This window comes from Camponotus floridanus, unplaced genomic scaffold (genome assembly GCF_003227725.1).
Source record: "Camponotus floridanus strain SB8 unplaced genomic scaffold, Cflo_v7.5 scaffold100, whole genome shotgun sequence".
Classification (NCBI taxonomy): domain Eukaryota; kingdom Metazoa; phylum Arthropoda; class Insecta; order Hymenoptera; family Formicidae; genus Camponotus; species Camponotus floridanus.
The window spans coordinates 57,002-71,314 of NW_020229216.1; the positions used below are offsets into that span (position 1 = coordinate 57,002).

At 39.7% G+C, this 14,313-nt stretch overlaps 1 protein-coding gene across 1 annotated transcript; it reads left to right on the top strand.

Moving 5' to 3' along the window:
• LOC105257964 (serine/arginine repetitive matrix protein 2) lies at positions 1-13,625 on the top strand. The gene is made up of 14 exons (XM_025409788.1): positions 1-787; positions 1,055-1,232; positions 1,461-1,535; positions 1,627-1,696; positions 1,773-2,134; positions 2,374-2,601; positions 2,820-3,368; positions 4,543-4,787; positions 5,110-10,675; positions 10,780-11,230; positions 11,387-11,484; positions 11,581-11,709; positions 11,829-11,950; positions 12,124-13,625. Exons 2-14 carry the CDS (start codon positions 1,101-1,103, stop codon positions 12,140-12,142), a joined length of 8,046 nt encoding a protein of 2,681 aa, XP_025265573.1. The 5' UTR covers positions 1-787; positions 1,055-1,100; the 3' UTR covers positions 12,143-13,625.
• The last annotated feature ends 688 nt before the right edge of the window (positions 13,626-14,313 follow it).

A 14,313-nucleotide genomic window follows, 5' to 3' on the forward strand; every position in this document is an offset into this window, starting at 1 on the left:
CCGAATCGTCGTCCTCTCGCCACGTCCGATCATCGGCTGTCGCCGGTCATTCGATCACGTCGACGTAAATCAATCGCGAAATCGGGATTCCGCCAACGCGAGCGGCCAATTTCGCGTCTCGAACATCGCGAGACAGGAAGTGACGCAACGAATCGCCTATACATACACATCACACACAGCACGGCGTCCGCGATCCAAGATGTCCGCAGTCTCGCGATAGAACGCGTACCTTTTCGGGGGTGCTGTCAAGGGAGACGTCGCGGGGCAGCTTCCTAAACGTGAACGGCTCGAGCCGTCTCGCTCGCTCGACGAGATCGAGGGATTGACGTTCGCGCGTTCGCGATTCACCGGGGTGTCGGTCCACGAGTGCGACTTTCCTCGGGAGCGATACCGTGAAAAAGGGAAAGAGAGGGAGAGGGAGAGAGAAAGAGAGAGAGAGAGAGTGTAAGGTGAGAAAGGCAGAACGAGACGGGAATCGAGCGTCAAGACTCTACCGTGTCGTTTGCTAACTTACGCGTGGAATACAAGCAACTACGTAAAACGATCCCCTCGAATTAGCCGAATAATCTCGCGAAATCGTGCGGATTATCGGCGTCGACGATCGTCGTGTTCGGCGCGAAAACGAACCGCGGGGCGACTTTTCCTGTGCGCACGTTTCCTGTCCGCCGTTCACCTGCATCTCGAAGACGGGGTCAGAATCCGCGTCCGGACGAGACGCTCTCGATGTCGAGTCTGTCGCCGCGAGGGACGACTTGAGTGACGAGCGGGCCTCACCGCGCAGTAGCAAGTAATTCATCATTCGATTATTTCCCGGAGATTAGGGATTCGAGCCAAATAACTCTGAAGGTCTAAAGGATAATCTTCGTGTAGATTCTTCTATCTTGCCTGGATAACTTTTATCACAATAATTGATAAATAAATACTCGTAATCCCAACCTGATAAGTAGCGTAATTTGTGGCTGTAGAATATTTTTGTACGAATTAAGAAAAGTAATAGGAAGGTAAATTGAGATTCGATGGATGATATTTATATTATGAAATTTTCTGTTTACAGATTCTTAGGGGAAATGCAGTGGATATGAATTTTAGGAAAAGTTAAGATGTCAAGTGACAGTGATTATACTTGTATGGTACGTCGTCATACTCATAAACGCAAGAAAATTGTCATCAGCGACAGTGATAGCAGCGATGACTCTTTTATTGTACAAACACGGAGGAAAAAAAAGATATATGTACGTATGAAAGTCTTAATTGTTGATACATTAAAGTCATTATACCTTGAAATTCTTTCTAAAATTAAATTTTTATTTATCTAATCTTTTTTCGCTTTATGTAAATATTAAACAAATATAATGAAAAATTATGATAATTTAGATCAGATATATTAACATATAATTTTATGTATAAAACAATGATTTAAATATCATTTTCTAAATAAATGATTTTTATCATTATTTCAGAGAGTTGTTAGCGAAGGAGAAAATAGCAGTGACGATAGTGATGTACCTAAACCTGTGATTAGAAGACAAAACCATGTGAGTATTATAATTCTATTACATTTATATAAATATTTAATTAAATTTATTATAATAATCATGTATGTTTATCAAAATTATTCTATTGCAGAGAGTTATTAGTGAGGATGAATCTAATTATGATAGTAACGCATCAGAGGCAAGCAAATCCACTCAAAGTGGTTAGTATGATGTTCTAAAATATGCATTAAGTTTATATCCCTATCTATCAGATATCCAATGCCATGTATGTTACAGATAGTAGTACCACAACTGAATGGCAAAGTGATTGGTCTAGTTCTGATGAATTAAACGAAGACTGCAAGAAATACAATGCTAAGTGTAAAGTTTTATCTAAAAAAAGAGAGGAAGTCGGTAATCCCGGTCCTTCCTCATCATCCAATGCCGATGTCCACTCCAGTGATAGTAGTGATGAACAATCGGAAAAATGTCCTATATGCCTACTGCCATTTAGAAAACAGCAAGTTGGTACACCATCTGCTTGTGACCACTGCTTTTGTTTAGATTGTTTAGTGGAATGGAGTAAAAACATCAACACTTGCCCTGTTGATCGTCAATCTTTCACTGTCATCCATGTTAGAGACAATCTCAGAGGCGAGGTAATTCTCTTCGCTTTCTACTTATATGTAAATGTACTGTTCACAACTGTATATATATATATATATATATATATATATATATATATATATATATATTCAGTTGTAAAAAATTAAAAAATATTAGTGAATAATATAGAGAACTTTACAGAAGTATTTTATATAATATAAAAAGGAAATTAATAAGTTACAAATTTATGTATTGCAATTGTAATATGCACTTCTATCTTTATTTATTCTAGATCATAAAACATGTACCAGTAGAAATTGTGCCACGCATTGAAAATCAAGCACAAGATGATCCAACATTTTGTGAAATATGTCATCAAAGTGACAGAGAAGATCGCATGTTACTTTGCGATAATTGTGATCGTGGCTACCATTTGGAATGTTTAACACCTCCAATGACTGCAGTTCCCATAGAGGAATGGTTTTGCCCAGATTGTACAATTCACACAAATAATAGAATGGTAAGAGAGAACCTTTCTATTCTCTCATACTCGACGAATCTAACTATTATCACAATTTAAAATATTAACTATATTTTATAAATTATACATTCTACAAAGCAAAGATAATTCCTAGATTGCAATGTAAATGCCCCAATGATATATAAAAGAATTTATTTAAAAAATTAAGTGTATGCAGTCAAAAGTATATTAATCCCTTCTTTTATTTATATTTGCAGTTTGTAACGAACTTTTTGCCAAGTATTATGATAAGCTCACGACGTCCCAGTCAACGTATCCTTCAATTCGACAGTGAACATGGTTTAGGCATATTTCGTAGAATATTTCCTCATATTCGCAATGTTGATGATGATCGTACGTACGTACCTGCTAGCCTTCGCAATCGCAGAAGCGTGCAAACTCGTGAAGTGCGCGATGACGCTCCAGCAGACATTCCCGAGCAATTTATCGATCCGAATTTGCCATCTACTTCGTCCGGCCTTGATTCGATTGGTGACAATAGTCGAAGTCGTTCTCCGAATACTAGTTTAGAAGGTAATGCTTCTTCGTCTACGCGCTCGAACAAAAAATGCAAGACTAAAACAACGAAAAGAAAAAAGAAGAAGCTCGTGAAAAATTCCGAGAGAAGCAGCAGTAGTTTACTTCGAGAGGTACGAATCACAGAATTGAACGATGATGGCGAAGAGGAGGAGATAGTGACATTTGTCAAAGTCGCATCATCTACATCGAGGAGGAAGTGTAAGAAAAGAACAAAGAAAACGCGCAAGGTACATCGCTAATTTCTCCTCAAATGTAGAATTATAGCTTAACACATAACATTTAAGCTTGTGGAGATTGCCAGATACATATACAATTATAAATTTTGATAAGCTATACCTAAAGCTATCATTTTGTTTTGTAATGAAATACATGAGGTTTTTTATTATAATATTTCAACTATAACAATTAATAAATACATCTTTATGCAACTTATATCTTTCTGTTATAATATGTATAGATTTTTCTTCAGATTGGAATATGTCATCTGGCAACGCCACCATATCTCATTATTAAATGTTCATGGACTTCCGATCCACACTACCCAATTATTACTGTATTTCCTGACTATACTTTATGCCACCTTCGTAACATTCAATTGAATTAGATTTTTCGATTGTAACTCATTGTTCTTAATTTATATAAATAAAACGATTTTCCCACTAGATGCACTTGGTTTTTTTTCTTAATTTTGCTTGAATAACTTTATTATATTGATGCCAAAATTTTTAAAAATTTCAGTTTGTTAATTATATAATTAAAATTGAGAGAAATAATGTGTATTATTAATTTCTCATTTCAATATCAGTTTTTTATTTGTATGATATATTTTAATATACTATAATCTCATAAATAAAATATAAATATATTAAATAAAAGAGTATTTTTTATAAAGTTTTGAATATATATTTACACATTAACTAATTGTATCATGTACAATAAGTACTATCTTGAAGAAAAAATACAATTATTTATGTCGAGGGTAATGTAAATAAAAAATTTTGAAGAACAATGAATTTACAAACTTATTCGATATATCTATTTCAGTAAAAAAAACTATAGAACTTTTCATTTTCTTGCTTTTAAAATAACTTACAGAATAATAATAGAAGTTTATATTTCCTCTCTAACAATTATAATATAAAACTAGTATGGTATAGTATAATAAAATCTATTGCTTACTTTTTTTTACTAACTTATTAATTTATTTTTTTATCCCATAACTTCTCATTAAATAAAAAATTGTTGAAGAAAATGCTTCTTATCTTTTTTCTTATTGCTTGGTGCTTTTTATATTAAATATTAATTTTATATTAAATAGAAATATATATGTTACTTGTCATATATTTCATCTTCATAATCTTTATAAAAAAAACATGTAAGATTACTATACTATTTCACCAGAGGAGAAAACACAAACGACGAGTGCGTACTGTAGCATCTGTGCTGAATAAGAAACATACAGTAAAAAGAAGATTGGCCTCTACACTTGGCATGAAAAAACCAAAAGTGCCGCTGCTCGTACCTACCATGAAAAGTAATACTCCTATTCCTGAAAAAAGCGCTCTCATCAACGCCAGATACAGCGCCGGTATACCCCAAGTCAGTCTCTTTGGGAATAATCTAGGAATAAATTATAGTCCACCTGGGTAAGTGATCGATTCTACCTATTTACTTATATTAATATTCTGTAAATATTTCCTAAGATATATTTTGCAACTTTTGTATCATCATGCACAAATAAAAAAATATTGCAACAACTTTTTTTACATTTGATTTTAATAATACTTTATTTTGCATCGTGCAAGTTATTTTTCAATTTTATGCAGAATATATTTATATGAAAGTATGCTACGTAACATTTAATTCCTTCTATTCATAAATTATCTTTCGGAAAAAAATATTATATACATAAAAATAAGTAATGTTTCAGTTAAATATCTCAATGAATTTCAATTTCTGTTTAATTAGATCGGATGAAGACGATAATGAATATTCCATTGGAAACGGTCCACTGATAAATATACGGCAACGACGGTCGGCAGTACCGTCGATCAGACGTCGCGCCATTCTAAAATCTATCGCTAATCCAATCGATGAAGTGGCAAGTGCAAACGCGATGGATCTGCTAAGTAGTATAATGAACAATCAGGAGCTGTGGCATTCGACCAAGAAGAAGGACGACGTAATACTAAAGGCCGATGGTACATTAATAGTAAACAATCCTGATAAGGAGAATAAACACAGCATTAATAACAATGAGAGTCCAAAGAAGGAGAAGCAAAATGAAAAGGAGATTTCGCAGCGTAAAGAGCCGAATCATTTGAAGGTGGTAGACACACCACTGGATCTGTCTAATGTCAATCCTAATGATATCACGCAGGCACCAATGTACAACAATCCCTGCGGCGGTGGCAGTGGTGGTGGCGGTAATCGAGGCAACTTCCGAGGTGGCTACGGTCGCGACAATAGCCGACACGGTAGCCATGGGGGGCAGAGCTACGGCGGTCGCGATTCGTTACCGCCGGGCGGTGGTAGACACAGTTACAGCAGCGGAACCGGCAGTGGTGGTCCGCGGGACAACTTCGGGAACCGCGACTTTGGTCCGCCGCCGTTCTACAATCCTAATTTCGAGCACTGCGGCGGACCTCCCATGTTCGGCGCCCACGCGCCGCCGCCGCCGTTCCGCAGCCGTAATCCGCAGCATTTTCGAAATGAGCGATTGCGTTTCCCACCGCCGCCACCGCCGCCCATCGAGCGACCGTTTAATTATACGGATGGCGGTAGTGGCGGTTTCGAGCCAAGACCGCCGTTTCCGCACGCGACGGATCGATTTCCCCGGCCCAGGCCTCCTCCGTTGAACATACCGCCTGCCAGTGCTTTACCTGTTGCACCAGATCACTTGAACGTGCAGCCGCCGGTGCGCCTACACAATAGTTTATCTTCAGTCAATCTACCCGAGGACACGATACGAAATTATCGATCGTCGTCTCCCGAGCAGAATGATCGCATCGTAGTGCCGGAGCCTGTAGCCGCGCCAGCTACTACGCGCCAGGACAACGACGACTGTGACATTTATTGCGATATCGAGCCGCCGTCCAAGCCTGATAGTGATGTACAAGAGGAACTTCATAGTAATGGTTCGATGATTCTGTTGCCGCCACCGGAACCGCCGTCCGGCTTGTTAGATTTTGAAGAGAATTCCAGAAGCGACAAGGATAACGATAGCGAGCAGGAGTTGGTGATCGATGATAGTCATAAAGAGGATACGCCGAAAGACGTGCCGACGAGCGGTGACAAGTACGATCCATTTGCCGCCGATAGTGATAGCAACGATGATGTTGCTGCTTCTCTAGATGAAAAGGTGGTGCTTGAGAAAGTACAAGCATCGCGAAATAGTCTGGATAGTCGTAACATACCGATGCCACCATTGTTGATTTCTGCCACGAGTTATCCTCCGATGCCAACAGTTGCCGCGACAACAGCTGAAAGCAGAGAACGGCCACAGGAACCCATCCGGCTGACCGCATATGATGATGATGACGACAATGACTCCCAGTCAGACTGTCCGAATTTCTCCATCTACTCGTCGCAGACTATGGATGTAGCCAGGCACACGGAACAGGAACTATCGCAACAGCTCGGACCGCTTCAACCGCCGCCGTTACCTCCTAATATCCCCGATGATGATGATATCATCGTGGGGGATGTCCAAGCGTGCGATTTACCGGACGTGCCTCCTGAACCTGCCGATCCTTACGTCGAGGCATTGCAGAAAGAGCGACAAACTCTGAGCAAGATACCACCGAAAAAGATCTCGCACGACCTGCATCGCGGTAAAATCACTTTCAAGATTGGAAATAAACTGAAACTAAACAACCGTCTGAGCGGACTACACTCCGACGATCATAGCATAAATTCGCAGAACCCAAGTTTTCAACAAAAAAAAGTATTGATGGCACCGCTAATCGAGGAGCAGCAACAGCAAGAACGAGATCCGGACAGCGATAAGACTATCAGTTCATCCAAGTCAACAATGGAATCTACAGCAATAAGGTCGTCGATAGCATTAAATCAATTGATAGGACCGCAACTTGCCGAAGAAGACGATAAGAGTCCGTCGACAGAAATCGCTACGCCAAGCTCGTTCAAGAAGAAGAAGCCACTCCGATTTAATCGACGCGAGAGCGAAGAGATCGATTCGGAGAGTTCGGACGAGGAGGTTGCAAAGATGGACGAGATGAAATCCAGACGTGTTAACGTCGCGTCACCCAGTAGGAAAGAAGTAGAAGATTGCGAACAGGAAACGTCACCGCGACCAGCAGCAACGGCAGATGAAAACATTACAGTTGAAGAGAGTACGATATCGTCCGCTTTTCGGCTATCTCCAAAAAAGTTGGATGACGGTGAACTGAATATAGAGTGCAATTCGCAGGATTTGGAAGGCAGCGATGCAACAACGAGCAAAGCTGTATCGAGCCATTCGAACGATGTATTACAAGAGGAAGCGAGCGCATGTGATGATGACTTGCAGGAGCGGGAATCGAGCAGCGAAGACTATGATCGTTCGCCGAGCAGTGACAAACCCGCCAAAGTGAATCACGACGATAACGACGATAACGACAATGACGACAAAACATCGAGTGATCCTAATGAGGATCCGAATTCGTCGGATCAACGGCAGGAGAAAGCGAGCTTCTCGATGGAAACGGTTATAGACGACGAGATCGAGCAATTCCCGATAGAAAAGGAGAAGTTGGAGGATGAGCCGTCTGCACCAATCGATAACAACTGGGACTCGGATGGCGCTTACACTCCTTGCAAAGACGAGTTACCTGTGAGAGACGAGAGTGCGCAAGTATCGGAACGACGCGCGGCATCGTTCGAGGTCGGTTTAGAACCAATCACCCCGACAAAAGATAAGACGAATGATGATCTCGACGATTGTAGGACACCACCAGCCGGTTACGCCGAATTAGGTACCGAAGCTATTTCCGAGACCGATGAGGCGATAAATTTCGAGGAAGAATTAAACGCCTTGGCGTTACGCAAGGAGAAAGAAATGGAAGACGGTGAAATACTGGACGAGAGCAAACTAAACGCGAAGGAACGTGAAAAATCCAAGGAGGAAAAAGAAGAAGAGGACAACAAAAGGAAAAAGAAGAAAGACAAGAAGGAGAAGAACAAAGAAAGTACGGAGAAAAACAAGGAAAACATTTCATCAGATAATCTGGTTGCGTGGAAAAAACTTTCGAAGAGCACGAAAGAAAGACCGTATCGCGATAAGGATAAACGATCCAAATCAAAGGAGAAAGAGAAGGACAAAGATAAGGATAAGTCTTCCAAGAAAAAAACGAAGGAGGTAGGTAAGAAGAAGGAGAAGAGGAAGGAACTTCCGCGGTACGACGTGAGAAAGATCGTAGCTGAGAAACCGTCTCGGCCAAGAAAGGATGAGTACGGTAGAGATATCAGGGAGAAGTCGCGAAGCAGATCAAGAAGTCGCTCATCGGACAAGATTCGATCGGGCTCGAGGGATCGACGGAGTCGATCATACTCGAAGGGACGGTCCAGGAGCAGATCTCGTCTTCGATTGTCTTGGTCGAGAGATCGCGGTCGATCGTATTCCCGATCGTGTCGTTCAATCTCACGCAAGAGGTCATCATCTCGTACCAAACGCAAGACTTCGCGAAGACGATCCATTTCGCGTAGACGATCTCTATCAAGACGACACTCGGTTTCTCGAAGACGATCGCGATCACTATCGCGTAAACGACAACGATCGCTGTCACCCAGGCGACGATCCAGGCGATCATTGTCGAGATCTCGCGACAAACGGAAGGATAAGACAAAGAAATACAAGTCACGCAGTCGTTCGAGAAATCGCAAGAGATCGCGTAGCAAATCACCGAAGAGAATGTCATCCAAGTCACGTGAGAAAAAGCACAGCAAAAGAAAAATGCATAGTCGATCCCGATCGAAGGGTAGATCGATTTCGCGAGATCGAGATCGGAATAGGAATTGGGATCAGTTGAATGAGAAGAGCGTCGACCACGAGCAACAGTTTCCTCGAGAGCGAGAAGAGCACGAACGTTCATGGAGCGCACAATGGACACCGTCTTGGTCACGATCGAGATCCAAGACGCCACCGCACATTCAGCAAGAGCCAATTGGATCGCGTAACTGGTCGCCACCGCCCGTGCTAAATAGCGTATCGCCGAAGAACTTGACTGTCATATTGACAAACAAAGAAGCGATAAAGAAGAAGAAGAAAGAGCGCCGGAAAGAGAGCAGAAAGTCTAAGGAGATGGAAAAACGACGGAAGAGCAAGCGAAACAGAACCCCACCACCATCTAAGGAAGTATTCGCCAGCGGTGATAACATACTAGTAAGTGTGTGCTTTAACAAGGACAATGAAACGAATCCGGTGACTACGCCGGAACTGCCTCAGACTATTCCTTTGGTGCCACCAATAAAACGCCGAAGAAGAGAATCAGTTCAGACGGAATCCTCTGTACCTTCCGCGAAGCGATCAAAGAAGGAAAAAACGAAGGACAAACGATCCAAGTCGCCTAAGGTGAAGAAGGACAAGAAAAAGAAATCCAAAGCGGCGGAAATCGCGGCAACGAAGAAGCCCGTGGCTGTCATCGATCTGGATCAATCGCCGTTCCGTGAGCAAACGCCATCTCCGCGCGATGTTATCGTGCTGAGCGACGACGATGATAAACAAGCGCAGGAGGCGCTCGCTGCATCGCCAGAGCAATGCCCGCCGTCACAGGCATCACCGCCGCGCGAACAGTTTGTCTCGCAGGGTCCAAAGACGCCACCAGAGCCTCAGATTAAGTTCTCCATAAACAAGCAACCTAGCAATCTCAGACCGTCCTTAATAAATCCGCTGTTGGAAGAGGAAGAGGAGGAAGAAGAAGAGGAGGAGGAGGAAGAGGAAGAAGAGATGATAGATGAGCGGGTTGAAGAAGAGCTGGAGATGCGAGCACAAGAGGAGCTGGAACTACGTCTAAAGATTGGACCCAACACACCTCCTGAACCACCCACGTCTCCGCCGACTTCACCAGACGCGTATGATCCTTTCGACCCGACCAAATCTCGATCTCCGACGCCTGATGCGAGTCAAGAAGCTACGCCGAATGATGATCGCGATCGAGCACAGCGCAATTCGCCGAGGAAGCATGATGGAACAGTGGACGCTCCGTTGCCGTTGGATGAACCGAACCAGCAGCAGGATCAGCCTAGTCAGGAGAAACCGATGGAGAAACCAAAAATAATATCAATGGTGACTATCAAGAGACCATCGCCGCAGAGGGACGTCTCCGCGGCTTCTCCTGTGCCGGAGAACCAAACTGACATAGCTCAATCGTGCAACAGTCCTCCTCCCAAGACTCAGCAGAATCCGCAATCGAATGTGCAATCAACTGCCAATCCGTTCGCTACCATTAATCCTGTGCTAGCAACGGTGGCAGCCGCGGTGCAGAGGAGCTTCAACACTAGCACAACCAATACCACACAGCGAACATTGTTACAGGTACAGAAACTAAGATTATTTAAAGTTAATTCAGTGAAATAAATTAAATAAAATGTACTATCGGATTATGTTTATGATCTTTTTACCTGATTTTTCCATTGCAGTCTAATCGCATCTCGCCGAGTAATCAGATGAAACAACGTACAAACGACAGGCCGCAACTCCCTAATGTATTCGCAAATTCTGCAAAATCATCCACCATGGCGCGATCTTCCAAATCTACTCAGAACAAAAACAGTTCGACGATAGGTCAGAACGGAAGTGATGCCCCTATAGATATGACGAACGATAACGTCGTCGATATGTCATCGCCGTATTCACCGGGATCGACTTTGAGCGACGGTCTCTTCGATCCGCCTAGTCCCGCCAACTTCAACAACTCACCCGTTGCAAACGCACCACCACCAGCAGCTGCTAAAGCTACCGCGCCGAAGGTTAACAAAAGCGCGGAGAAGAAGGACGCCTTCGATGCACTGTTTAGTGGAATATTGCCTCCCGTCAAAACTACAACCAAGAATAGAAGCAAAAAAGTCGCTAAGGAAAAGACGAAAAAGTGTATGTATTTTTATCCAAATGATATATCAAATTCATTAATAATTATTATATATGAATAATATAATATATACCATTATTTATATAACAAATGTGTTAGGTGTTCAAAGTTTTGATTCTCTTTACAAGTTTTCATCAATGCAAATTACATATTTATAGCAACTAATCCCAAAGTTGGCGTACGAATGGACGAAAATCAGCTCCAAATCTTGGACGATCTTCCTAGTTCTGCTGTAGAAATGCAAGTCAAGGACAAGGTATGTCAATGATATTAATGTATAATTTTACATAAATATCATGTGTAAATTGTTAAATGTGCGAAAGTATAGAAACCTATGCTTTTATCATTACAGTTTCTTAAGAAACTAAACCGGCAAGAGAGAGTAGTGGAGGAAGTGAAATTAGTTCTCAAACCCCATTACACCAAAAAACATGTGACAAAAGAAGAATACAAAGATATCATGCGCAAAGCTGTACCTAAGGTGCGAACACATTAAATTCATTGTAATTTATGACAATTAAAGACAATATTGCAGAATTAAATATGTATAAATCCAATCATACAATACAGATGACAAGAGAGATCTTAATTATGTTACAGATATGCCATAATAAAACAGGCGAAATCAATCCTAAAAAGATAGCGCATCTAATAGAAGCATATGTAAGAAAATGTCGAAATAACAAGAAGAAAACTTCTTCTGCCAAGATAACAAAACCTACGTAAGTAAAGTACGAAAGCACAATGATATGCATGTGTGATTTTTTTATAATAATAACTTGAAAATAATCTCGTGTTTAAATATCACTATATTAATGTGCATTCATTCGATTTTGTCAATGAAATCAACATTTCATCTTTGTTTCCTTACAACTGAACTTAGTGAAATTTGCAGGAAGACTTTATGGAGTTGATCACGTATTGGCAATCCTAGCGTATTAGAAATTTCTTCATCGTTAGGCGCCTCTTCTTAAATCTTAAAACACATTCTATCTTCTGAGTGGTAAGTGAATAAACAACGTATATACATATAAATATATATTGACGAGCGCAACATGTATTGTGTGTACATACATAATTCATTATTGTATAAGCGTAATATTTTTATTTATCTGTTTACATATGAATGAGAGAGAGAGAGAGAAAGAACGAATGAATGAAGTATCGAATAAGTAAAAAATTGAATGACTCGATATTATTGATATCCACAAATATTAACGTTTAGACACGATCTTTGTGCGTTATATGCGAAGGCGCTCGACGATGTACGATCTTTATCAGAGAATGTATGGCCGTACATTATTGCGGTGCCTCCCCAATTCGGATTCGGAGATCTCGATCAACGATCCTTAAACTAGGAAATATAATTAGTGTATGATAAGGTCATATTTAGAGAGTGTGACATTGTAATCCAGAGAAGAACAGAAGAATGCTCAAGAGCAATTCGAATCGCTATACATGAAAGAGAAAGTGGATCGCCAATTGTGTATTTTCCCAGCAACACTTGAACTTGTAAAATTAATAGATTCTTAAACTTACTATTATAGATAAGTAAAATGGCCTGTGGAAATCTTTTTCATACGAGTTCATTTCGATAAGCAAGATATGCGGTAACTTGGTTACTATTTATACTCTATAAACGAATGATTTCACACACACATATACAAATATACACATGATGCACATGTTTTCATTGATCAGCAAATTAATGTAAATATAAATCATATAAAATTGCCCCAAGAGCGCGTCATCTTTGTATGTGAATCTGATTTAAGCTTGTGTTGCCTTTCACTCATGTGTCTACTATTCTAAAGGGTTATTTTTATATTACGTTTCAATGATACGAGAGAATTGTAGAACATCGAAATCCCTCTCTATAATTCATTTTATTTGTATATTTCGGGAAAAAAAATGTGTGCACTGTCTCGTGAATATTGTAAACCATATTTACATCTCGTGTTTAGCGTCAAATACGGTTGGTTAATTCACAGTTCATGTATAATGATTAATTATATATTATTGCATTATACACACACATATACATGTAATGATACTAATGAAATACAAACCTGTATTAAAAGAAGCATGTGTGAATCTGTCATGTTATTTCTGAGAAGGGGATGCGATCACATATACTATACATATTTAAAATCTTCATTTTTTTGAAAGGCACTTGATGTTTTAAAATGTATAATGCGTTGAAATAGAGATATAATCATCAATCATGAGTTTTTACATCGGTAAATATAAATAGCATACCATATAGTTACAACTTTTGTGCATATAAAAAATTTTGACAAAATACAGTGGATGTCCGTTTTGAAGATTAATACATAGTGGCTTTTTTAATTGATGAAAATATAAAATTAATTCTAGAACACAATATAAAAAAAGAAGAAAAAAAATCTGATCATATCATCATCATCATTTACATTTGTTCTTCAATGATTTTAAAGAAATGATTATGTGCATTAATAATGAAAACAGGCATTCTCTGTGGAAATTTTAATATTGGGAAATGTTATTGTGTTATTATAAATATACACACACATACATTTAATGCTACAGCTACAATATGTAAAATTCTGTTGTACATTTTACAACCAAATTGTATGCTCATGTCGTACAAAACACTATGTGGATAAGTTTTATACTTTTTATGCGTAATTGCGGAAATTGCATCCTCTTTGGAACACATATATGAATATATATATGTTTATATGACACTGGTTGGTGAATTTGAGCGAAATATGTGACACGATCTTTATCATATAGAATATATATAGTAAAATGATGTTAAATCCATGTCCTTCGAGAAACGTTCGAGAAAAGCTCGTTAATTCTTGTGTGTATGAACTCTCTTTTGTACTAAATGGTAATGTACATAAATGAAAGGAGAATAAAGAGTTTAATATTATCAAATTTGCTTTTATTTAATTAACATTACGGAATAAATGATCAGAGATCGTGTGAGATTAAAATGCATCGATTTTACACCATGTATTGCTGCGGTCAAATATTTCTGAATTAAATTATGTGTTCTCAAACAATTGAAAAATTTTCTAAATTTTTTTTTCTCCTTCAC

Coding starts and splice junctions, on each gene's coding strand:
- LOC105257964 (XM_025409788.1), top strand. CDS start 1,101: ATGTCAAGTGACAGTGATTATACTTGTATGGTACGTCGTCATACTCAT. Junction 1,233..1,460: donor GGAGGAAAAAAAAGATATAT/GTACGTATGAAA, acceptor TCATTATTTCAG/AGAGTTGTTAGCGAAGGAGA. Junction 10,676..10,779: donor CACAGCGAACATTGTTACAG/GTACAGAAACTA, acceptor TTTCCATTGCAG/TCTAATCGCATCTCGCCGAG.